At 52.6% G+C, this 23,523-nt stretch overlaps 12 protein-coding genes across 12 annotated transcripts; 6 read left to right on the top strand and 6 right to left on the bottom strand.

The window, feature by feature from the left end:
• Window positions 1-852: 852 nt before the first annotated feature.
• SEPMUDRAFT_68471 (Ribokinase-like protein) lies at window positions 853-2,013 on the top strand (the record flags this gene model as incomplete). The annotated part of the gene is made up of 2 exons (XM_016909823.1): window positions 853-1,180; window positions 1,244-2,013. The coding sequence occupies exons 1-2, from the start codon at window positions 862-864 to the stop codon at window positions 2,011-2,013; spliced, it is 1,089 nt and encodes a 362-aa protein (XP_016759270.1). The 5' UTR covers window positions 853-861.
• Window positions 2,014-2,859: 846 nt separating this feature from the next.
• Window positions 2,860-4,758, top strand: SEPMUDRAFT_109255 (uncharacterized protein; the record flags this gene model as incomplete). Its single annotated transcript, XM_016900773.1, has 5 exons — window positions 2,860-2,987; window positions 3,133-3,137; window positions 3,200-3,286; window positions 3,475-3,954; window positions 4,016-4,758. The coding sequence occupies 5 exons, from the start codon at window positions 2,860-2,862 to the stop codon at window positions 4,756-4,758; spliced, it is 1,443 nt and encodes a 480-aa protein (XP_016759269.1).
• Window positions 4,759-4,817: 59 nt separating this feature from the next.
• On the bottom strand, window positions 4,818-5,924 carry SEPMUDRAFT_68467 (uncharacterized protein; the record flags this gene model as incomplete). Its single annotated transcript, XM_016909822.1, has 1 exon — window positions 4,818-5,924. The coding sequence occupies one exon, from the start codon at window positions 5,922-5,924 to the stop codon at window positions 4,962-4,964; it is 963 nt and encodes a 320-aa protein (XP_016759268.1). The 3' UTR covers window positions 4,818-4,961.
• Window positions 5,925-6,120: 196 nt separating this feature from the next.
• SEPMUDRAFT_88424 (uncharacterized protein) lies at window positions 6,121-7,302 on the top strand. The gene is made up of 2 exons (XM_016910474.1): window positions 6,121-6,208; window positions 6,277-7,302. The coding sequence occupies exons 1-2, from the start codon at window positions 6,200-6,202 to the stop codon at window positions 6,922-6,924; spliced, it is 657 nt and encodes a 218-aa protein (XP_016759267.1). The 5' UTR covers window positions 6,121-6,199; the 3' UTR covers window positions 6,925-7,302.
• Window positions 7,303-7,435: 133 nt separating this feature from the next.
• On the bottom strand, window positions 7,436-10,142 carry SEPMUDRAFT_150159 (uncharacterized protein). Its single transcript, XM_016905991.1, has 4 exons — window positions 9,781-10,142; window positions 9,382-9,696; window positions 8,832-9,327; window positions 7,436-8,782 (listed from the first exon to the last, which is right to left on the bottom strand). Exons 2-4 carry the CDS (start codon window positions 9,602-9,604, stop codon window positions 7,966-7,968), a joined length of 1,536 nt encoding a protein of 511 aa, XP_016759266.1. The 5' UTR covers window positions 9,605-9,696; window positions 9,781-10,142; the 3' UTR covers window positions 7,436-7,965.
• Window positions 10,143-10,432: 290 nt separating this feature from the next.
• Window positions 10,433-12,675, top strand: SEPMUDRAFT_157251 (DASH_Duo1-domain-containing protein; the record flags this gene model as incomplete). The annotated part of the gene is made up of 1 exon (XM_016907727.1): window positions 10,433-12,675. One exon carries the CDS (start codon window positions 10,433-10,435, stop codon window positions 11,168-11,170), a length of 738 nt encoding a protein of 245 aa, XP_016759264.1. The 3' UTR covers window positions 11,171-12,675.
• SEPMUDRAFT_150158 (uncharacterized protein) lies at window positions 10,726-12,675 on the bottom strand. The gene has a single exon (XM_016905990.1). The coding sequence runs from the start codon at window positions 12,557-12,559 to the stop codon at window positions 12,302-12,304; it is 258 nt and encodes an 85-aa protein (XP_016759265.1). The 5' UTR covers window positions 12,560-12,675; the 3' UTR covers window positions 10,726-12,301.
• Window positions 12,676-12,683: 8 nt separating this feature from the next.
• Window positions 12,684-14,179, bottom strand: SEPMUDRAFT_150153 (uncharacterized protein). Its single transcript, XM_016905989.1, has 4 exons — window positions 13,481-14,179; window positions 13,185-13,434; window positions 12,928-13,132; window positions 12,684-12,872 (listed from the first exon to the last, which is right to left on the bottom strand). Exons 2-4 carry the CDS (start codon window positions 13,407-13,409, stop codon window positions 12,709-12,711), a joined length of 594 nt encoding a protein of 197 aa, XP_016759263.1. The 5' UTR covers window positions 13,410-13,434; window positions 13,481-14,179; the 3' UTR covers window positions 12,684-12,708.
• Window positions 14,180-14,614: 435 nt separating this feature from the next.
• SEPMUDRAFT_118445 (uncharacterized protein) lies at window positions 14,615-14,837 on the bottom strand (the record flags this gene model as incomplete). Its single annotated transcript, XM_016901430.1, has 2 exons — window positions 14,615-14,740; window positions 14,796-14,837. The coding sequence occupies 2 exons, from the start codon at window positions 14,835-14,837 to the stop codon at window positions 14,615-14,617; spliced, it is 168 nt and encodes a 55-aa protein (XP_016759262.1).
• Window positions 14,838-15,352: 515 nt separating this feature from the next.
• SEPMUDRAFT_68457 (uncharacterized protein) lies at window positions 15,353-17,045 on the top strand. The gene is made up of 3 exons (XM_016909821.1): window positions 15,353-15,533; window positions 15,589-15,800; window positions 15,848-17,045. The coding sequence occupies exons 1-3, from the start codon at window positions 15,408-15,410 to the stop codon at window positions 16,749-16,751; spliced, it is 1,242 nt and encodes a 413-aa protein (XP_016759261.1). The 5' UTR covers window positions 15,353-15,407; the 3' UTR covers window positions 16,752-17,045.
• On the bottom strand, window positions 16,951-19,084 carry SEPMUDRAFT_88414 (Dyp-type peroxidase; the record flags this gene model as incomplete). Its single annotated transcript, XM_016910473.1, has 3 exons — window positions 18,279-19,084; window positions 17,275-18,228; window positions 16,951-17,166 (listed from the first exon to the last, which is right to left on the bottom strand). Coding segments are annotated over exons 1-3 (1,452 nt in total), but the record flags the coding sequence as incomplete, so codon positions are not given.
• Window positions 19,085-19,521: 437 nt separating this feature from the next.
• Window positions 19,522-22,221, top strand: SEPMUDRAFT_150150 (MFS general substrate transporter). Its single transcript, XM_016905988.1, has 3 exons — window positions 19,522-20,760; window positions 20,821-21,948; window positions 22,086-22,221. Exons 1-2 carry the CDS (start codon window positions 19,889-19,891, stop codon window positions 21,455-21,457), a joined length of 1,509 nt encoding a protein of 502 aa, XP_016759259.1. The 5' UTR covers window positions 19,522-19,888; the 3' UTR covers window positions 21,458-21,948; window positions 22,086-22,221.
• Window positions 22,222-23,523: the final 1,302 nt, after the last annotated feature.

The raw sequence follows: 23,523 nt of genomic DNA, 5'->3' as shown, positions 1-23,523 counted from the left end.
GCGCCTCTGTGTCAGTCCCATTGTTGTGTGCGGTCTGGTCATGGTTGGGGCCTGTAAACCGACTTAAGCGATTGCGTTCCATATCATCAACCTTCCAAGGCAGCCCAGTCGGACTGACGCCGCAGCCGCACCAGGCACCCATCTCTCGGCCATTGCGCCATAATGGTAGGAAGTATGTCGACCACGACGGATTCCCAGCCAAGACGTCAAAATCCACGCGGTACCGGATCTTCTCTGGAAAGTATCTACTACTGCGTGGTTGGTGTCTCTCTGTCTTGGCGCATCATCAGCTGTATCAGCAGCCTCCAGCCTCAGAAGGGTCGCAGGGTCGCTGGTCGCAACAGGGTCGCAACAGGGAAAGTGAATGTTTTATTCCCGACGGGGCGGTCCGGGACCGAGAGGCAAAAACGGGGTTACGGGGTTTTCAGGGTCAGGGACCAGAGCAGATGAAACGAGCACGAGGCAATTGAATTCAGGTCCTCTGCGAATCTGCGTCTTCGGGGACCAAATTTCAGGTGCGTGAAGAGCGCATAAATGCCGAGCCGTTGGGGGCGCCCCGCGGTGCAGGTTGTGCCGAGAGTAGTTTAATATGCTGTAGCTCCACAAACGTATTTCCGATCTCCAAGACCGGGCCAGGGTCCTGGAAATCGGATCGCTAACATCTCTTTGCTCTCATGCGGGCACGCTGATCCTGAGTTCAACACTTGGTTGTCCAGACCATCACACCCGCATTTGCTCGTGCGGATATCTGTCACCATGGGGCGTGACAGTGCGGATCTCTGGGTCCAATGTTATATATAAGTAGAGGCAGCACTCGTATCGCATTGCGGGAGGCATTTCGTCGTCGTCGTCGTCGTCGTCATGGCCAATCACGACAACGGCCATGTTCCTATACGATTCGTTTCATTGGGAATGGTGATTTTGGACGAGCTACGCCTGCCAGGAGGGAGAGTTCTGTACGATGTGCTGGGAGGATCGTGCTCGTATAGCACAATTGGAGCCTGTATAGCAGTCGATGGCGATGCTGGACAGGTCGGCTGTCTGGTTCTCGCCGGCCAAGACTTCCCCATCAATGCAGAAGAGCAGATACGCGGCTGGAGATTGAGCTTGACGATTCGAAAAGCACCAGAACGCGAGTCGATGAGGGGAAAGCTCGAGTATCATGATGATGACTTTTCCAGTAAGTGGAGTGACCACCTCGCCGCCAATACGCCAATGGTCTTGCTCAAAGAACATCGTGCAGAAAAGACGTTTGGGTATTTGACGCCTCCTTTGCAGCCGACTCCGGCCGACTTACCTTTTGAATTGCTCAATTCGACTGCGTTCCATTTCCTGGCGAGTCCGGAACTCGTCACGCAACAAATTACAGATCTGTTACGAATTCGTCAGGAGCATGGAATCACTGCCAAGCCCTTGCTGATATGGGAGCCCTCTCCTCTCTCGTGCCGACCCAATAGCCTTGCTGCGCACGTGGAAGCCAGTCAGCTGGTCGATGTGTTCTCGCCGAACCATCTGGAGCTGGAAGCACTACTGGGTCGACTGCAATCACAAGGATCACAAGCGCCATCGGAGACGGGGAGAGAACACATTCAAAGTTGCACGGCCGCATTCATGACAGATGCATCAGCAAGTGCGGCGATAGAGCAGCTTTGCATCGTTCGAGCAGGCGAGTATGGTGCGTTGATTGCCACGAGGACGGAGAACGCGGCGGGCGCAGAGCAAATCGACATGACCTGGGTGGATGCATTCTACTCGGTGGACGAGAAGGATCGGATAGTGGACGCTACGGGGGCCGGCAATGCGTTTCTAGGGGCATTGGCAATAGAGCTGCAACAGAACGGGGGCGATGCAGTGGAGGCTTCCGTGAAAGCGAGCGTGGCGAGCAGCTTCGTGGTCGAGCAAGTAGGCCTTCCGGTCCTGTGTGGAGATCCGGGCGCTGAAACTTGGAATGGGATATCCGTGGGCTCGCGAATGGAGGAGTATGAACGCAAGACGCGTCCGGCCTTGACCTGATTTGGAGGGCGTGCGGCTGAGACATATCAGCATTAATCGAGGGAATGGGAGGCGGCTATCATTTAATAGCTCAAGACGGTGGGATGGCGTGTATGATGATCATGTTGGTCGGCACAATACGGTACGGTAGATACGGTATGTTACATACGGTATATAGATGAGATCATGTACATTTGCTACACATCTCAGGGATCGTTGTGAGGGAAAAGAAACCAAGCGCTGAGTAAGCAAATCAACATGTCTGACCATGAGTGGAGGTCTCCTCAGCATTGTACTACCTCCTACATATATTGGACATGAGGCTGAAGAGTCCGGCTGCTACGAGCCAAATTACTATTGCACCTAGGGAGATAGACGGATAGAGAGCAGCAGACCTAATCCAACATTGTCACAAGCGAAAGCCGAAAACTTCCTTACGGCATCCTTCAAAGCAGGATTCCTGACCGGTGATCAGCCTCCAGGTGTGCCTCACCTAGGTAAACTTCCAATGACTGACTGTATGCATTAATTATATCTTTAGCCCCCTAGTAGTCAGTAAGTGAAGCAAGTCCCATTTGACCGGTTAGCAAAGTTTGCAGATTGAGCAAACTCAAAGAGCAACAGTACCTTACTACTACTACTGGAAGTGATAATCACAAATCTCCTCAGAGGAACAGACAAAAGCATCTTTTTCGCAGATCCCGAGCGGGAATCCGTTCTTCGTCGACGGACGGCAAAAGTTGAAAGGAAGAGGAGAGAGGAGCTGTCATTCTATATTTGGACCCTTGGCAGACACATGCATCACCACATGTCAGATCAGAATGATGGATCTCTTACTGTACATGTACATGCGGGCACTCTCAATACATGTCAGCACAAACAAAGGACTTTGCATCAGCCCCTCCTCCTCATCCTCCACCACCACCACCACCACCACCACCACCAACGACAACAAACAACCAACATGCGCAACGTACACATACTACTTCCGTAAGGTAGGTAAATGTAAACCCAAATCATCTTACCCACCTCCTCCTCCCCTCAAAACCCCCCTACATGTCCCCAGACCTAGGTATCTTTCTTATCATAAAACCATCTTACCTATGCATTATACTTTGGGGTATACAAATATACATGTAGGTCAGGTAGGTAGCTTGTTTTTTTTTGTGTGTTTTTGCTGCAGTGTAATACTACATGTACTACTCAGCCTTGCTGACTACCTTACCTTACCTTACCTTACCTTACCGTACCTTAGCTATCTTTACGGGTGAAGGAAGTACACGGAATTGGGAGGGTGAAACGTGGAGGAGCTGCTGCTGTTTTGCGGCCCCCCTCTCTCTCCCCTCTATCATCTCTCTTCTATAGCTCTTTGGTGTTTGTTGTTGTTTGTTGTCCCTACCTGAGTGAGTAAGTGAGCGAGTTTGTGAGTGTAGTGAGTTTGAGAGCGGAGCTACTAGAGAGATAATTAAATGAACATGAGAGATCGGTTACACGAGAGAGTTGATGATGAGATGATGGATCGTGATGAGCATGAGTATGAGCATGAGCATGATGGCTACGATGAGAAATTGGTAGGAGGAGGAGGACAATCTCCAGGTTCTTCAGCACAGGTGTACTACACAGGCTCAGAGAGATGCAAAAGACGTTCCTCGGCGGGGTCAAGCGGAGCGGAGGATGAAGGGATTGCTATTGGAATTGGTATTGGCATAACACGCGACTGCGAGGATAAGCAAGAGTTGAGAAGAAGAAGAAATGTCGATGTTTCTCCGGGGGAAATTCTCAGGAAGAGACAATTTGGTCCACCTTCACGATCTTCAGATACTATTACTGCAACAATGGCTGCTTCTGGAACGTCGAAAACGACACTGCCTGCTTCTGGGGATAGCAGCGAGGATGCGGATACTTCGTCCAGTACCACAAGTGTGACTGATGGAAGCGAAGCCAGTGAGAGTGAGACCACGGGTAGGTGTTGTGAATCATCAAGACAAAAATTCGCCCCCTTCTGACTGAAAGCCGAAACCAGGTACCGCGTTTGTAACCCAGCCCGCACTCGAGACTGCATCGTCAATAGTCACGGATGTCACGGAACCATACACTTCCTCATTTGCCACGAGCATAAGCACCTTCTTCGATCTCAATACGACAGCAGAAGCTACCGCATCGACGAGTCAGTCGACCTCTACCTCCAGCGCAGAGCCAAGCTTAGCGTCGCTATCGAACAAAGGCTCGAGCAACGGCGGGCTCAGCAACAGCAGCAAAGCCGGTCTAGGCGCTGGGCTTGGTATAGGGCTGGCTCTACTCTTCGCAGGAATCGTCTTCTTCTGCCTCGCGCGTCGAAGAAAACGCAAGAAGATGCTTATGACCGCAAAATACCCTGCTCCTGATGCCCAATCCCACCTCTCCATGATCGAGCAATCGCAGCCAGTGCAATTGAAGGCCGAAGAGCAGTCTGCGGAAAGCCAGCCGCTGCAGGCGCAAATGGATTACCACGAGCAGCAGGATATTCGACATAGTCAGGCTTACTATGAGATACCTCCGCTGGGGGGCCATGCGTTCCAGGCTGTCGAGGAACAGAGTCCGGTCACTCCTATTGCGACAGAGATACGGGGTGGGATACCGTTGGTAATTGCGATTCCGGGCAGCCAGAGGCCATCGGGCGTCTCTCGTGACCATTCACCTATTCGCTCGCATTCTCCTGTATCGCCGATCTCGCTGGTTTCTGCTGTGTCGCCGCTACATTCCAGGGAACCGTCTCCGAAAACTTGATATCCTTGCAGTGTATAGATCCAAATGTCAAACTCGACAAGTTGAGGAAGGTTAATACCCTCTGATTGTGTGCCTTTGAAATTAGTTCTGTTGGTAACCTATGTAGCAGAGCAGTGTCTCCCATATCGAGGGACAGAAAGAGGTGAATGGGTATCTTCGCATATACGTCCCAGATCTCGCCCATATTTCGCACAACCATATTGCTACAACCACCGACCAATAAGTGGAATCATCCTGTACATCTCGTTATACTCTCTGCCAACCCACCCAGGTGCCTCGCCATGTCTCGCCACCACCCCAAAGCTACCAGCCATCCACAGTCCAGTGATAGCAGCGGCAATAGCATTAATCACAATCCACCTTCTCCTCTTCCTCAACTCTCTCCTCGCACCAAACTCCGTCACCTGCTCCGGCGACCAGCCAAAGTACTTGGCGAAGCCCCAGGTGAAATGAAAACATCCCACGCCCAACAAAGCAGCAAATCCCGCAAAGGATACAATCGGATGCTTTGCAAACGCATGACTCACATATGCGAGATCAATATTCCCTCCTCCTGATTTATAGTACACTTGTGGCACAGCTCTGTTGAGCACAATATGTCCCAACGCCAACGGCACAAAGATATATCCCAACTTACTCGTCCCCGACACTTTCGGCCAGAACTTGTGGGTATTCGTGAAGAAACTCTGTTTGTTCTCGGCACTGTACGCATCACCGTACCTTTGCGCATTCTGATTCCTTCTTATCACTCTGATAGCCACACCCGAGAGAATATGGCCCCAGAGAGGAAGGGCTACCATCAGGGGCTCTACGGCTGGAGATTGGTAGTACGGCCTCGTGAGGAGAAGATATGGTTCTGAGGCGGGAACGCTTTGCGTGAGGAGCGGTATCAGGGAGGTATTGGTAATGTGCATGGCGGCGAAGGCTGTGAAAACGTAGGACGAATACTTCTGAACCCGCGTGAGGTACCATATTGCTGAGTGCTGGGAGAGGCCGAGGCCAGTCGTTGTTGCGTTCGGTTGTCGGGAGCGTGATTTCTTGTCGTTGTTGTCGTCGTTGTCGATGGAGGAGGAGGCCTCATACAATGACGTCGTGTCGGTCGGTATGGGCTCGAGCTCGTGCAGACCGGATTCGAGCCTTTCTAGAGATGATATATCGTCGTCCATGGTGGGTGTGATGAGAGGTGAAATGGGTGGTGCATGAAGTGTTTCCCTTCACATGAAAGAGAGATCGCGCCAATGGAAAGAGCCAAAAGTGTAAGCAATCACCATGCATCGGACCGCAATCCGGCCCTTGCACCAACATATCCTATCGCATGTCACCTTCGAATTCATCAACGCAGTGAATAGCACTTTGCAAATTCTGATATCAAGCTGCACTTCTCCAACGAGAGATATACCAAACAAAAGACTACCGCGAACCCCAGGACCCATCGCCCAAGATGGCACCAGTAAGTCCTACCTCTCAACCTCCCATATCCCTCACACAACCCTTCTAACAGATCATTCTCCTTTCCAGCGCGGCCACACTCTCCCAGAAGCCGCAACCGAGTCCGCGCGCGAAGCCCGCAAAGCCTTCTTCTGCGAGCTCTGCCAAAAAGGCTATGCGCGGATGCCCGAGTTCGAAGCGCACGAAAACTCCTACGATCACCAACATCGGAAACGTCTCAAGGAAATGCGAAATCTCACCAAAGATCCTTCTGCGGCTGCTCGTCAACGCGCCGCCGAGGAAAAGGCGAATGCGGAATCCGGATTGAAATCTGTTGCGCTGGGTACGATTACTAACAATAGTACCAAGGGCGCAGCGGAAGGTGGTGGGAAGAAGAAACCAGTCTTCAAATCGACGTTGCAGAGTCAGAATCAGACGATTGTTCCGGGGGTTGGGAAGAAAGGGGAGGAGCATGCTTCTTCTTCTGCTTTCCCTTTGTTGGATGGTTTGGCGGACGCTACGAGTGATGATCCGAAGAAGAAGGAATTTGACCCGTGGGACTTCCCCAATGGCACGCCTGTGCCGTCGCGCGAAGAGATCGATAGATTTCTGAAGGAGACTAGTGAGTTTCTGAAGAACGATTCCACTCATCAGAGAAGGAAAGCAAGGGAGATTGAAAAGGTCTTGAAGGACCATGAGGCAGTTTTTGGGCACGACGCATCGCTAAGTCAGGCGTGAAGTGGTATTCATTCATTTAATGGAAAGGAAGACGGAGAAGTCAAGGCGTTGTGCGTGAAATGTGGCAAAACGCAGACGTCCCCAAGGATTGTTCTGGAGCCAATAACTCTGACTACCTGTTACTGGATATTGGCGCCGCGCCAAGTGGTAATCACGAAATGCTCTGAACATGCCTTGCCAGGTAGTCTCCCAAAGGGCACACAGGCAGATCTGGGAGTGCTGCACCACTCTTTGCTATCACGGGTCGTTACTCGATGGCAGCAAGACGCATGGGCTGGCCATCAAAGGGACACAGGTCCCTCGACCCATCGACAACATGATCTAACGAGAGTTCGGATGGAAAAGGGCAGTCATGGAGGTCGAGGTGACGTGGGAGGCTGACGGTCAGGACAATCAGATAGATGGCAAGTAAGAGTGATGATGGCACGCACAGCCAGAAGGGGACAGAGCCGTGAAACAAGACATAATGTCAATAAGGACGAGCGCGTTCATTTCATTCGAAATCTTCCGTCTCGTTTACCGCGTCTGCGCAGGTATCTCAGTAGTAGCAGCACAGGTTCTCGCTCAGTCTAAGACCTGACCTGCGCCGCGCCAGCCATACTTAGGCGGCGAAATCAAATTGCTGGGGTATCCCGCATCTATCTTTCCACAATGGTAACGCCAGTCCAGTCAAGGTAACCCTGAGTTACCATACGCAAGTCGCGCCCGAAAGCCCTAAACTGTAGTGCACTCGAAATGGACGTCTGTCCAGAGCAAACAGCAAGTCTAATCTCAACCTCCCGTCAACAATGCAAGCCGTCCAGAAGCGGTACAGCCAAAGCGTGTGAATAGAACGCATGATGATGAAAAGTCGTGCAAGTCGCCAATGTTCCAGTGGTGATAACCGCCTGGATTGTGACAGAAAATGCGCCGCCTGTCCATGAGACAAAGTATCTAGGCATTCGATATTGCATCTAGTGTCTTGTATCAATGCGCCAAGCATTCTGGAGTCATCCATCGTCGTCGCCGTTACAAGTGGAGGCCCGAAAGCTGATAAGCCACCTAGGCCTGTCCTGCGTTCGAGCGAGTGTCACTTCGAGATCGCTTGGCGGGTGCGCCGTCGGGAGAAGCATTGGCAGCAGCGCTGCCACGCTTAGCGCCGGCTTTAGTGCGTGGCCACTGGTCGAATGGGCTACCATTCTTGCGCTTTTTCTCTTTGGCAAGCTGAGCTGGCGACGGCGGACCAGCTGGGGTACTCTCTTCGCTGTTTTCGGCGATGGGGGTGAGTTCAAGGGGGCCACGCTTGCTGCGACGAAGAGCAGGAGTGAGGTGATCAAGTTGCTCAAGTGTGTTGTCTGCATCGACCAGTAAGTCCTTGGTGAAGATCTGCTTCTTGCGCGAGCTGCGTTGAGGGGTAGGCAGGACGGAGTCAGCTGCGACTTCTTCGTCGTCTTCAAGTGTGTCTTCGAAGCTTGGCACATTTCGGTGTTGTTTCTGTCTGGTCGTGCGACTCGTGGTCGGCGGACTCATCATTGGCTTGTTTGAGGACTTGGCCTTTTTGACCGGAGTCGCATTTGCAGCAGGAGCGGTGAATGAGACGCCAGAGTCATGCTGTTGCGAATCGAGGACGTCGGCATGATCATTGGGTATATCCACATCAGTTTCAGCTTCTTCGTCACTGTAGCTTGTCTGACTGGCCGGTGAACGTGCGACAGTCTGCGGCTTCCAGAGCAAGCGGGGCTGGATGTCGCTCCGGGTGAATGGACGTGACGCAGAGTGTCCGGCGGCACGCTTGAGCTGTCGCTGTGCACGTGAAGAGGCGCCAGGGTCGGCAGTGAAATCCTCGCCTTCGAACTTGCGAAATACTTTCTTGCCACGGCTGTTATAGTATTAGTATGAGTCCGATTGACGAGATTGACAAAACTTACAAGTTGTAGAAGACACCTTCGCCGCGGTCAACGGCTGCTTGCAGACGGTCATCTTCAAGAATCTGCTCCCTGGTCTTCTTCGGTCGTGGTGGGCTGGGCGAGGAATTCCATTGCGCAATGCGCTCTGCGTCGGTGGTGACAGTTGGTGTGCGACCTCGTGGAGGCGAGCGCGTCGGCGAGGCCGCGAAGAAGACGTTGTCGGATGTTGGATCTTCTTCTGGTACGCGTGCAGATGGTTCCGTGTAGATGGCCACTTCGTTCTTGGCTTTCTTCTTGGTGCTGCCCATGTCAAGACCGCTGTCATGCATGTTGTTGTTGGAAGTTGCTTTCATTCTGCGCGTTTCACGTGGAGACGGCATCACGTCATTCGGATTCTCGGGCTGGAATCTCAGAATTCTGGCAGATTGCTGCATGCTGGCTGCTCGCTGGCGCTTGTGTGCCGAAGATTTTGATGGCGTCTCTAAGGGTGTCGGCAACATGGCGGTGGAAGAGGAAGCTGTGAAAGGAAGGTCAATAATTGCATGAATGATCGTATTGTCATCTGACTTACTATTGTCACCGTTCTCCCGGCGCGATTGTGGCTGGGTCGGTGGCAGTGGCGATGCTGCCGGCGTGGTCAACGCGTCGCTGGCACAAACGCTTGCCGCTGGCGAGCGCGGGGAGCGGCGCGTCATGGGGTGCATATCGTTATATGCAGCCCCATGCAGCGGGGCAGGTGGCGCGCGGCTCACCGCATGACGACCGCGCCGTGGTGGTGTCGACGGCACCTCCATTCTTGCGGAGCTGGCCCGACTCGTTTCTCTTGCTGTCTTGGTGCCGCAGTGGGCTGTGGGTGCGCGGAGGGGGCCCGGAGGCGAACACTGGTCTTCTTGTTGGTTAGCACAATTCTGCTTTCCCACACTTTCGAGCGAGCCGGCCGAGTCTTGAGCGCTGTGGCAGAGAGACTCACGCAGAGAGAGCAACTTTCACGCGGCAATTCGTGAAAATTTCTCGATGTTGGAAAGAGGAAGAGAAAGCTCGCGGGCTTCTAGGAGAAGATTGACGTGCTCGTTGCTGACTCCGCTGTGGATTCCGGATGGTCCCTATAGGGCACAGAGCTGACTGTTTACTGAGGCTCCTTCCCGTTTTGGGACTGAGTATCCCGTCGCGAGTGTACGTGCTTTTTGCGACTTTGGGGATGTGCGCCTATTCCAGCAATGCGCCGGCGTTGTTTTATCCTTTGCGCGTATCTTGTAGCCTCCCAAAATGCCCCAGTGTGAAAACTCCAGCTCAGTTCTATGCGATGCGGTGCTCGGAAGCGGAATGGGCGTCGTGATGATATTCGTTCGCGTGGTGTAGGATCGTAGAGAGCTCCTGATGAGAGGTGACAGGTGAAGTCGAAGCTGGCCAGCCACGACAGGGATTACTAGCGTGCATGCTAAATTAGTGGGCTGGTACGCGTCGCACCTGCATAAATGATAAAACAAACAATAAAACACGTCGGCAAGAACGAGCCAGTGATATAGCGACAGGTCCCAGGAAGAAGGCCAGGGCAACAAGGGGCTCGTCAACGCGAAATACTTTCTTCTTACACTGCGCAGGTGCGCAGCTCCTTGCACAGCATGTCGAAGCGTCCTGGCGCAGTGGACACGCCCAATCTCGCGAAACTTTCCCTCGACGACGACGATGAGGACCTCTTTGCAAGTCCAGAAAGCAGCGCAACCACACAAAAACACGCTCCAGGGTCGGCGACTACTTCAGCTCAGCGCCCGCAGCCTGTACGGACCCAAACAAAACAGGAAATCGAAGATGCCCGCAATGCTCATTTGCAGGCCGAACTGGAAAAGGTGCGCGAGGTCAATCGCGTAATAGAAGGCGTTACTGCGAGCTTGACCAGAGCGAAAGGAAACATGGAAAATGTCCACAAGACTGTCAACAATGCTTCGACGTTGCTTGCGACGTGGACGAGGATATTGAGCCAGACGGAGCACAATCAGCGAGTAATCTTGAATCCCAACTTCCAAGGCGCATCGCAGGATCTGGAGGATATTGAGAACGATGTTGTGCGCCGGCAGCAGGAGGTGGAGAGACGTGCTTATGAACAGCAGCGGCGGCAAGAAGAGGCACAGCGGAAGGCAGAGGAGGAAGAGAGGAAAAGAGCTGCTGCGGAAGCGACGAGAACGAGAGCAGGTTTGGGCAGGACGAAGAGTACGAGGGGCACTACGAGCTCGTCAAGAGGCTACACCGGTGTTGGAGGGCAAGTTGGGCGCGGTAGGGGGTTGACTGCTGGTACAAGGGGCACCGCTAGCTACGGCAGAGTGTCCAGTGCGACCAGGGGGCGCGGCCGAGGGCTGGGTTGAGCGGTAATGATCCAAAACGATCCGACTTCTCAACAGACATACACTCGGCTTGCCTTGACGCACCATTCAGTATGCTAGTCCTCGTACAGCTCTGTGGTCGTCTCCCCGCCCAACGCGGCCTCGAGGTGTCGATCGAGCTACTGGACATAGTTGCTGCCAGCATTCATAATCAGCTGGTCGAGCACATGTGAAGTGTCAAATCGACTTGTGCAGCCTCATCCGATGTAGCCGTGGCGGTCATGCGAGTAGGGAACCGCTGTGTCAGTAAACCGACGCACGACCTCAACAGTCAGTAGCCGACCCGGAGACAGTGTCACTATCAGATGAAATCACCAAGGACTTCATGCAGGGTCTTCATTGATGCTCATCTACATGTCGTAGGTACCTCAGCTCTTCAGCCGCAGCCTTGTTGGTCTCTCCAACTCCACTTGCTTTATGTGGTATCCAATCTACTCCTTGCTCGTTTTCTCCTTTGCGGCCTGGTCTAGCACACCACCTGGATTGCTGCCCAGGTTCTTCAACTGGTCTTTGCTCTGCTCGCCAGCTTGCTGACCTGGCTGATTCTGACCTTGGTCGTTGACATTGCCGGCCTGGACGCCCTTTTGGCCCTCGGTTTGCTTCTCTGGCTCTGGGGATTGACGGCCTTGGTTTGGTGCAGACATTGTGATCTGAGGTGAATTAGATCTCTGACAACTTCAAGGTGATGGGCGAACACGAACCGTGCTTGTTGATGGTGATCAGAGAACTGGCTTTATTAGCGGAAGAAATTGGAAAACGGCAAAAGCTGTAACTTACCGGTTAGATTGGTTTGTGGGGGAGCTGGTAAGATCTCAATGTTGTCGTTGATGTTATTGTTGTTGTTGTCGTTGTCGATGTCTGTTGAAGTTTAAAAAGTGTTGATGGAGGGGTGAAGGTGGGACAAACATGGCAAGAGCGATGACGACAAGCGCGAGGCGTCAGAACAGCGTCACAGCTCATCTACAGGTACCTAGCCTAGCAGGAGCGTGGGAGCCAAGGCCGACCCGAGCATCTGCACAACTCCGACATCATCTTCACTTCGCTGTTTTGTGTATACAAGGGACTCTGCTAGCTCCAAGCCACCAGCCAATCCTACGAATGGATACAAACAGATCACACGTTGACATGATACGAAGCGAAGACACGGCGAGGCCTGTGATCGCGGCCGTCTGGTGCTCTTGATACCATCAGCAAGACCAGACCTATGCAATTTTCTCTACATAGGTACCTACGGCGGAGACATTGTATGCACGCTTGAAGTGCAGTTTGTCCTCTTGAGACGCCGAGGAGAGCCAGGGGATTATGCTCTGATACACAGAAAACGGACTCCAATGCACCATGTCGAAATTGCATCTCGCGCTGTAGACCCATTGGCTACCTTGGCAGCATCTCACAAAGCCTCGCACGCTGGTGAATGCTCCAGCCCCTTACGCCTCAGCATCGGTATTGCGATGAGCTCGACGGCCTGGAGATTCATGGAATGACCCCCACCCCATTAGCTTGCTCGCGAGAACGGCAACTCACTTAGGTTGATTCAGAAACTCGACCTGTTGAACGCCAAAGTTGCCAATGAACACCACCACGGCAGCATACGCTGCTGAAGCGGCAAAGAGCTCATGCCTCTTGGCTGTCGTGAGTGAGGACATGGCCATACCGAATACACAGGTGAATACGATCAGTACACCTTACATACGATCAGCCATAGGCACAGGCGAGGAGGACTGGCACGAACCACATACCGATAGCATCCAGTGGTGACTGGGCCGCGCTCGTCTCCGTGATTCGATACATGACCACTACGGGCAGAACCAGCAAAATGAAGATGATGACGGTTATGATGAAGTTCACAAGAGCATCGATGCGGGCTGGAGCAAAGTAGCTGATGTACTTTTTATCCTTCTCGTCCCCCGTCTTGTTCTGCAACTCCCGAGTCAGAAAGATACGCTGCTTCACTGTCAGTAGGACGCCATCGATCGCGCGGTTCAGTAATACTAGCCTGGATCATGTTACTTCCGCATGCTTTCAGCCAGCAGTCCAGGCGGGTCAAACATCGTTCTACGAAGCCGTCGAACCCGGCGCTCTCTCGACCAGTCCTCAACGTTACGATATCCTCCTTCTTGCGGATGTACCTCGCTTCCCCACGAGTGATTGGCTCACGAAACGCGAACCAGTTCTTCATGGTCTGATAGTCCCGCGACGCAGGTCGCTGCAGTGAGACCATTCCTTGGTCCTCAAAAGAACAGTATCTGTAATGATTAGTGGGGAGGTCTTGTGCCTGGTAATTGGACATACCGTATTCGAGGAGCTTCATCTTGAGCTCAGTGAGAACCTCAGGACGGTTTCGAACAATTTCCTCCGGATACATTGATGCTGTCGGATCTTCGGTCGATTGCTCGAGATCATCCAGTCTGCTTTGCAGTCTTCTCTGGTTACTCCCGTGGTCATGCTGGTCAAGGTCGTCTAGCTCCTCTTCCAGTAGCTCAATGCCATGCTGGAGGTCGGAAAGAACACGACAATGCAAATAATTGAATCCTCGGAATTGGAGAAAGTTTCGGTCACTCGACTTGAACGCTGCGATGGCGGGATATCCACGAGGAATTTCTTCGACTGCGGCATCGTCAATATGGCATTTCTCCTTCAAATTGTATGCTCAACGTACGCCTTCTGGTCAGAGGGGACCTGTGATCAGGTTGTTCAAGTGGCTCGTCGGTTTTTCTCGCGATATTCGAATGCCACCGACTCATGAGCCGTGTTGGCCACGCCCCTGCAACGATCAGTACGCCTGCGCGTCCCTTCATGAGTTGACTAACATATTGGCTTCTTCTCACTGCCCGACTCCATATCTCCAGCGAAGCCTGCATCGCTGGTGCCTGTGGTGGTAGGTGTTGAAAGCTCCTTGTCGAACGTTTCGCAAGAGTCCACCGAAGAGTTCTTGTTGGACATGATGAATCTTCCCAGGGACAGTTTGCACAGAATGACAGTGAAATGCGCCCGACGTGTATTAGTATACAGCACCATAATGCCCCACTACAATGGCCAATACTTAACGCGTAACACAGGCGTAGTCGCACTTCCGAGTGCATCACCATACGCTCAGCCCACGGGACGTAGATTGACTGGAAGATAGGTGGTACCATTTGAGGCCGCCCCATTCCACCGAAGAAGCTAACGCTGTGTCACGCTTGTGCAGCAGCCACTCAGCTTATCAACGATTCAACGTAGCCTACTCTCAGCTACGTACACCCCGCTCTCGTACGCTTCGCCAGTACTCTTTTCTCTCAACTGGTATGTATGTTCTCTCTTCGCCCCGTCGTATTTGACATCTCGCACGATACACGTGGTAGTTCCGGTTCTTTTAGTTACCGAGTCGGTCTTGCTGGCGCGCACGGTCTGTCCCATCTTAAACGACGCCGTTGGCTACTGAGTTTAGTAAGGGTTAACGACGTGGAAGGAATCTTTGCATACAATTTCTGAGAGGTTGAGCGGCACTTTTGCCACGCCTGACTTCCATCGCTCTTCTGTCTGCGGCTGTTCAGGTGCCTCATCCTCCCGCTATCTCGCGACGTCAGTCAGTGACCAGGATGCCAATCACAACAACCACCCTCACCTCGCTCGATGGCAGTGTATCCTGCACTTTGCGTTCAGACATGGTGTGCATGGAGAGAAGAGCAGTGCTTGGAAGCCAACGAGGCGTTGTCGATGTACTCTTTGACTGATTGTGGGTGCTGATTCTCTCTCCAAAGGCAGCGTGTTTGTGTACCGGCTAAGTCAAGCGTCTGTAGGTAAGAGCGGCCTTACAGCTCGCTAAGAAGATGTTCGAATAAGATGGGTAGGTAAAAGCGACCTTACAGCTCGCTACGAAGCGGCCAGAATAAGATGGATAGGTGGGCCCGCTGCCCGGTGAAGGATCGGAGCTTCCCAAGCCTATACTACGAAGGCTATTCTCAATTATAGAAAGCCTTAGAGCAGGATGTCCAGCTCTTCGCGCATTTACCTCTCTGATTGGAAGCTTCGCACAGTAAACAGAAACATCGCGCAGTCTCTGGAATCAGGAAACAATCCGTTCACCATAGAAGCAGATCAAGGGGGTGCAGATTTCTGTGGACATCTCTCGTGGTCCAAGCCAACACATGAAGTACCAACCACAGACAACGAAGACCTGTCCCTCAGCACTGCCACTTTGATTGAAAGGGAGCCAATTGAATCGGGCAGTCCGTTGATGCAGGCACTTTGGGAGCAAGCATCGTGCAACCAGTTGGCGGTACCTTATAAGTACCAAAAAGTCGCTGCATTGATCGTGCATTGGGCGAAGTACCTCGACGAGGATCTCGACTGCGAAAGTGAGGTAAGTGATCGGCCCTGTCAACTTACACGTACACAAAGACGCTTATGACGTCTAGTCCAAAGAATTGCATGATCTTTTCGAAAAGCGTTTCAAGTTCAAGTCAACGATCCTGAAGTTGGATAGCAACCGTGATCCCCAGCGACAGCTCAGACGTGGTCTGGATACTCTGGTACTAGATCACGACGGGCCATGCCGAAATAACTTACTGATTGTATACTACTCGGGCCACGGCCTGGCCGAACCCAGCAAGGGCCTCTACATCACTGGGTACGAGCAGGATAGCTGTCAAATGAACCACTTCTAAGTATGCCTAGGAAAGAGAACTATAATCCCGATAAGTCAGCGCCCGGGCACGGATATTCCCCCCACGCGAGCTGGAACGAAGCCGAGGCCATTCTCCAAGACTCCTCCGCCGATGTCCTGACAATTATCGACTCGTGCTCCGCCGGCAGTATCTGGAAAGACGCCGCCACCAAAGACCGATCCTGGGAAGTCCTCGCAGCTTCCAACCGCTGGGATCCCACCGCCGCCCCCGGCCCTCACTCCTTCACTCGCGCACTCATTGACTCCCTGACGGCGCGTCTCGACGCCCATCCCGACCAACTTTTCTCCGTCTTCCAACTCCACGACGACATTATGAAAAGACGCAACGACGAACGCTCCGTCTTCCGCACCCGCCACGGGCTCAATCAGCGATACATCAAACTTGCCAAATTGGACGTCCGATCTTCCCACCACGACGAAGAAGACCTTCCCGCATATACCCGCGAAGCAGCATTCATGACGTTGCGTCTGTCATTTGGGAACCGATCGCATCTTCCCGACGAACAACTCAAGAATCTCGCGAGAGGGATTTCTCGAGCTGCGGCGGAGGCGGAATTGGGAATTAATAAAATTGACCTTGTGGAATTTCGGGAGATAGAGGGCTGGTGTCGGCTCAGTAGTGTGGTGAAACTTTGTAGTGCGGTGAGGAAGGCTCAACGGTTGTGGAGAGGGAGGGCTGCAAGGTCGGAGCTGAAGAGGCAGAGGGATGAGGAGGTGGAGGAGGTGGTTGATGATGCTGGGGATGGTTTTGGTGGTGTTGATGATGAGGCAGAGTTATCGAGGTTGCACGTGAAGCGTGTACGGACGGATAGTAAGCTGTTGCCGCGAGACGGGATGATGACGAGGGTGGGGATTGAACCGCCTTCGCCTTCGCCTTCGATGGGGAGTGATTAGTTCTCTTTCTTGTGTTTCTTTTTGTGGATACGATAGATACAGTCTTGGGTTCCAGAAACCAAGAGGATAGATACCTGATATCATGAACGCTTGTGTATTTTTTTTCCAGAGACATGTACCCCACCCCCCCATAAATTTTGAAGCCCCCAATTGAGAACTCGACCCTTTTGATTTTGTTTTCCAATATTGTCTAACCCTTCACATCCGACAACTCCCCTCTCAACGCACTCAATGACGGCGAAAAGAAATACTCTCCTCCCTTGGGAATCACGAAGCGATTGATACCCGACACGTGTAATTCTCGATTGGCGTCGTCCGGCACGAGACCTTTCATGCCTACGGTGGGTTCGGAATTGGTTTGGCCGATGAGGGCGTCGAGGCCGGAGTTGGGGAAGCGGAAGGAGGGGTCGTTAGCCTGTGTTTTATAGTTAGAAGGGAGGGAGAGATTTTGAGAAGATATATTGGAAAACAAGGGAAAGGGTACACAGAGAGAGTGAGGGAGAGAGAGGGAGAGATCACTCACCCAACGTTTCTGAATCAACTCAAACCCTTGACTGAGATCACTCTGATAACACGCAAACAGCAAGCCTCGCTCCGCAGCAGGATCTTCATCCATTTCTGGACCATATGGAATTCCTCGGCGTAAGATCCGATGGATATTGACACTCGCTCGCCCGTCCGGGGGTTGATCGCCTCTGGGGTTCGTCTTCCGGATATGAGCGCCAAGGGGACAATTGACACTCGGCTGACCGGATGTAATGGTAAACTCTTGGGCAGAGTTTAGGCCCGTGGGGTCGAATTCGAAGAAGTTGTTTCGGAGGACGTCTCGCGCGATTTCGGTGTTGTCGAAGTCGGGTTGGAGGTTAATGGGACATCCGGATTTCCAGCGGCCGACAAGGCGGGCTCCAAGGAGGTCCGGGGAGATGCCGAGTTCGGAGGAGGATTGGACGACAAAGTTTTCCCAGGCGGACACGTCTTGTTGGAGTTTGCGGAAGCAGAGGAAGGAGCCGTCGAGCATCCAGGAGGGTCGGCTGGAGGCTTTGGCGTCGCCGGGTCGGCCGCAGAGGATGACGCCTTGGGGGATGATGTCTTGTCCGGGAGGAACAAACATCTCCTCCTTGGTGAGGTTAGGGAGGTCGCCCACGATTGGCTGCGAGATTCCGTCTTGATAACCAAAGTGTTCTTTACCCTTTTGTGTCCCTGGACGGACATTACCATCGATCTTGAGTGCACGCTGCACGGAAGATCCGAATTGAGAGATTATGTGGTGCAGTTTCTTATGGACAATATCCTTGCAGTTGCCGGCAACGAGCAATACGCCATCGATCTGGTTGTCGAGCCAGTCTGCTTCCCAGTCTGGAGTTTGAGGGTCGTCTGCTTTTACAGGATCGTGCAAATCAGACACAGCTGCAGCTTTCATTCCGGTCTCGAAGATGGTATCGCCTGTGCTCACTTGCAGACCGGTGACGGCGGCGATCTGTTGTCTATCGTCAGAGATGCACGGGACCCACACGTGATGTGGCGAACCTTTTGGAGTCCACTGAAGGAGAATGAGATGTTAGCACCGACGGTCGGCAGCTTCTCGGTATGCGAATGGCCTCTCTGGGCTTTGAAGTGCTTGATGTGGCGACGGGTGTCCAGGACATGTTGTGTATGCGAGATGTCATGATTCGCTACCCTGCGTAGAGCGTGACCAAATTCGGTACTGTCGACAATGGTGAAGAACCAAAAAGTCTCGACCTCTTTCGTCAAGCCTTTGAGGAGAATGTCGCCTTGGACATTGCTGAGATCAGTGATATTGGTAGCCATAACTATGGAGAAGCACGGATGTGTCGGAGTTTCTGCGGATGATTGAAAGTGAATTTGTGTCAGAAATCACCTGCTCGAAATCCACATATTTATATATCTGGAGCTTGCCGCCACGTCCGGCTCGCCACTCCATTTGCAAGGCATTTATACAGCGCATTTGTACAAGGCATACGTTTGCGAGGGCATTTGCAAGGCATTTGCATCGTTGTTCGCCCACCCTCGCGTCGACACCAGGTCCCGTAGGCAGACAATACTCGTTCTGTCACTTCTGCTGCGACAACACCTGCGATATTGCCTGGGTGTCGTGACGGTTTCGGGAGAAGTATAGGCAGCCAAGGGGTCAAGCTGACCAGTCCTGCGATGCCGATAGGTAAGAGATGCGCAACTCAGCTGGCGCAGCTCGTGTTCGCAGGTACGAATATGTATGGTCGTGGTAGGATGAGGCCCATGGACGGCCACGTCCCAGGCATAACCTAGTTGTACGGTAACTGGGCTGCCAACAAGTTTCATGTGCAGAAACCAGGCCCATCCCTTGTTTGCAGTGCGTGGAAGTGGGAGGGGGAAGGGGAGTAAGTCCTAGTGGGAGTGGGAGTGCGAGTGCTGCAGGAGTAAGGATACGGTACGCGCCGTTCTCAAGTGAAAGAAGGCTTTGTCAGTGAAGCGGAGCGTCTCGTCGATATTCAGTGTCTGATGATGATGACAAACATTGCTTGGCAATAATTGAAGAGAGTCTGAGAGGCGGAGGTAGGAGGAGGTACCTAGGTAGGTTGGGAAGAGAAAAGAGAAAGCGAAAGAGAAAGACTGACAGAACATCCGGCTCTACGGCACGGCACACTTCACACCTTCCGCGTTCCCGCCTCCGCGACCCACCGCTCCGTCGCAGCAGCTTCCATTCTTCCCATTCTTCCCACAGTTTCCACAATCTTCTCGAGCCCTCGCACCGCAGATCGTCGCTATCTCCGCCCACCACCTCCCCGCTACATGACCCACTACCGCTGCTGATCGTCCGTATACACTTCGCCGCCCCTCGTGACTGGCGGTGCCTCTGGTAAGGTTGGCTGCCGCGACCAGGGAGCAGCAGCAAGCTGCAATTTGTCGGTATGCAAAGTCGAAAGAATGAGGAAGCTGCTATAGCTGGCCCGCGTAAGCCATGGAACTACCATGTGCGGCCTACTCTCTCAACCGGCGCTGGACTATAGCCTGGAGGCTAAGTCGTGTCCTACTATACCTACCTCTCGTCTCTCGTCCTTTTCTCTTCTGAGACACCGGCTGGACATCTGCTGCTACCTTGGACACCACGCCGCCACGGAGAAGACACTGCTCACATCATGGCAAACGTCTCCGAGAAGAATGGCGACCACCACGCTGCCGATGTCGAGAAGCAGATCGAACCGGTCAACAAGCAAGAAGCAGAGAGCATAGAACCCTTTGTTCTCCCCACAGAGGAAGAGAAGCGGGCGGTGATCAGGAAACTGGACTGGCGCCTTCTGCCATTGGTTTTTGTCCTGTATTCTCTTGCAGTCCTGGACAGATCGAATCTGGGCAATGCGCGCTTGGCGGGCATGGAACAAGACATCGACTTGAGTGGCAATCGATATGAACTTCTCGGAACCATCTTTTACATTGCATACATCGTATCGCAGTGGACCATTCTGGGCTGGAAACAGTTCAAGCCGCATCAGTGGTGTGCCTTTACCATTGTCTTCTGGGGCTTCGTGGCAACCGTCCAAGCCGCAGCCTTCAACTGGGCCGGCCTGATGACGTGCAGATTCTTTTTGGGGGTCTCTGAAGCCATGTTCGGACCAGGTGTCGCCTTGTACTTGACCTATTTCTACCCGCGACAGAAAGTGGGCTTCCGCCATGGCGTCTTCATCAGCGGCGCAGCCATGGCCAATGCCTATGGTTCAGCACTCGCATATGGAATCAGCCAGATCAGAGGCTCGCTCAGGCCGTGGAAGATCTTGTTCTTGATCGAGGGTTTGCCGACGATTGCAATGGCAGTAGTGGTGTGGTTCTTCCTCCCGGATCGCATCGATTCGGCAAGCTTCCTGAACGAGAGAGAGAAGCAAGTCGCATCACACCTAGTTGCGCAGAACCAGAAAGTAGATGTGGGCAAAGAAAGAGGAGTACGCTGGAGAGAGACCTTGGACGCATTCAAAGACCCCAAGTCCTTCATCCCCGGTCTAATGTACTTTGGCTGGTAAGTTCGACCCCCGAACGGAATCTTTATTCCCCTTCTTCCCTCACTAACTTCATCTAGCAATGTCTCCTTCGCCTCTCTTCCCCTCTTCCTCCCCACCATTATTTCCGAAATGGGCACATTCTCCACAATAACCTCCAACGGCCTCTCGGCCCCTCCCTACGTCTTCTGCTTCCTGGTCATCCTCCTCATCAGCTTCCTCTCCTCGCACTACCACTCCCACGGCCCCTTTGTAGCCCTCACGGCAACGCTCGCAGCCGTCGGATTCATCATCAACGCCACCACGACCACGACGGGCCCACGCTACTTCTCCACCTTCCTCTCCGTGTGCATCTTCGCCTCCATTGGCGTGCTCCTCTCCTGGACGGCGAATTTGCATGCGACGGAGAGCAAGAGGGGTGGAGGGTATGTGATTTTGAACTTGGTAGGTCAGTGTGGACCGTTGTTGGGGACGAATATCTTTCCCGAGAGCGAGAAGCCGTTGTATCGAAAGGGGTTGTGGGTGTCGGCGGCAATGTGTTTGATGGTTGCGGTACTTGCGGTGCTGCTGGAGTTGTGGATTGGGTATGAGAAGCGGGTGATGCTAAAGGGCAAAAATCACGAGGAGCAACTGCAAAGGGAGGAGGAGGAGAAGAAGGAAGAGTTGGAGTTGAGTGGGTTGCGAAGTCGGAGTAGTGGTCGTAGTATAACGAAATGAAAACGAAGATGAAGTGAATTTTCATCAAAACGAAAGTGCTTCTTCTTTAGATATCAAAGTATCTCGTCCTCACTCCAACAATACCAAAGTCAAAAACCACCCTTTGCACACACACAGCCATCCTGACCCCACATTCCTCCCTAACCTCCATTTCTCTCTTCCCCTCTCTCTCCCTCTTCGTTGCATCGAATTAGGTGTGAAAGTCATCCATCCATCCATCCATCCATCCGTCCATCCCGTCGTCAAGAACATGTCGAATTCCAGTTCAAGTTTGTGCGAAATGAATGAAGAATTTCAAGTCTCAAGAGAGAAGAAGAAGGATCAGGAAAGGAAAAAAAGGAAATGTCCAGAATGTCGAAACTGATGTAAAGGTAGGTATCCTTGTTGTTTATTGTTGTTGTTTATTGTTGTCGTTTATTGTTGGAGGAGTTGGTCGAAGGGTTTAGGTGGAGAGAAGAGGGGATTTAGCAAGAGCAAGAGCCTGCTGCGCACTAGATGAGGGGATGAGGGTTAGTTCGTTATTTGGTTATGGGATGGTTATGGGTGGAAAGAATAAAGAGTGAGGTGGAGAGTGAGGTGGAGAGTGAGAGGTGGGCAAGGTGGGGTGGTGAGATGAGAGAATGCTTACCTTGCAGGTCGAGCCGCAAGAGCAAGAAGCGTTTCCACAGCCACCCATTTTGATGTGATTGGACTTGATTTGGTTGATTTGGTTGTTGTTGTTGTTGAGAAGCGTTGTCGTTGTCGTTGTCGTTGTCGTAGTTTGCTGATGTCTTATCGCAGAAGGAGGGGCAAACAAAAGAGTCCTATATATCCCCCCCACACAGCAGTCACATGATTACCGATGCGGTCTTATCGCGTCGGGGCGGGGCGGCGAATTATTGTCCAAGCCGAGCGTCTTTTTTGCGTAGCCACTCGCACAAAGGACGCATACTCGCCCCCCATCCATCATCCATGGAGGAAGAATGCAACCATACGGTGCCTAATAAGCTTACACACCTCACCTACGTAGCTACCTACCTACCTACCTACTACTACCTCCTAGCCTCCTAGGGACACGCACACACCGCTGTCGCCGGAGTCGGCCCATGTTGAACCAATCAATCAATCGTCCTCTTGTTCTTAGGTACAGGCCTAGGAGAGAGGTACTTTACCTGACATGTACATGGACCGACCGACCGACAGACCGACCGGCCACTGGCTCTTTCTTTTTTCTTTCTTTTTTTTCCTTTCGTATTTTCGCGTGGGCGCAAAATTGGCGCGGCATGCGCGAGGGTTGATGAAGGGGGGTGTGTGTGAGGATGAGGGTGAGGGTGAGGGTGTCCCTAGGCGGGGTCGGAGAAAAAGCTTCATCGTGGGTTTCTGGATACATGTAGGTGGTAGGTGGATGGGTGCCTCCAGGCTCCTAGGCCTGCTTGCTGGACCACGCATTGCTGCTTGCTTGCTTGCCAACTTGCTTGCAACTGCTGCTTCCACTGGCTTGCTTCCTGCAATGTAAAGGGAGCTGGAGGTAAAGATACCTTGTTACATCCAGTACACACATACCCGGGCCCCCTCCTCCTCCTCCTCCTCCTCCTCCTCCTCCTCCTCTAACGAGCAGGTTTCGAATTGAATCGGCAAAAGTCAGCTGCAGCTGCAGCAAGCCACAGAGCCATTCTCGAACCGCGTCGCCCGTATATGCAGCTCCTCTCCGCTCCGGTAGGTAGGTACACATGTATGCAATTGGCAATTGCTACGAGGTACGTTTTAAATTAAAATAATCAAGCTCGTGATAAGAGATGATGCAGGTGAAAAGCTAGCTACAGCTGCCAATCGATCGAAAGCTTTTCATCTTTTCGGATAATGTATCGGATACCCTCAAGAGTCAAGAGGTAAAGACCGTAAAGTACATGTGGGTACCTACCTGAGGTACCTACCTTGCATAGATTTACCGGAGAGGCAGGACAAAGAGACAGACAGTCCCGTCTCTCCTACACCCAAAAGTAGGAGCAGAATAGAGGTAAGAGCAGATCACTCCCTTCCCAACCTACCTTACCTAGTACCCTCGAACATCAAGTAGGTATGTCCAA

This window comes from Sphaerulina musiva (assembly GCF_000320565.1).
Source record: "Sphaerulina musiva SO2202 unplaced genomic scaffold SEPMUscaffold_7, whole genome shotgun sequence".
NCBI lineage: Eukaryota > Fungi > Ascomycota > Dothideomycetes > Mycosphaerellales > Mycosphaerellaceae > Sphaerulina > Sphaerulina musiva.
Note: the sequence above shows the minus strand (reverse complement) of the source record. Positions and strands in the feature narration are given on the sequence as shown.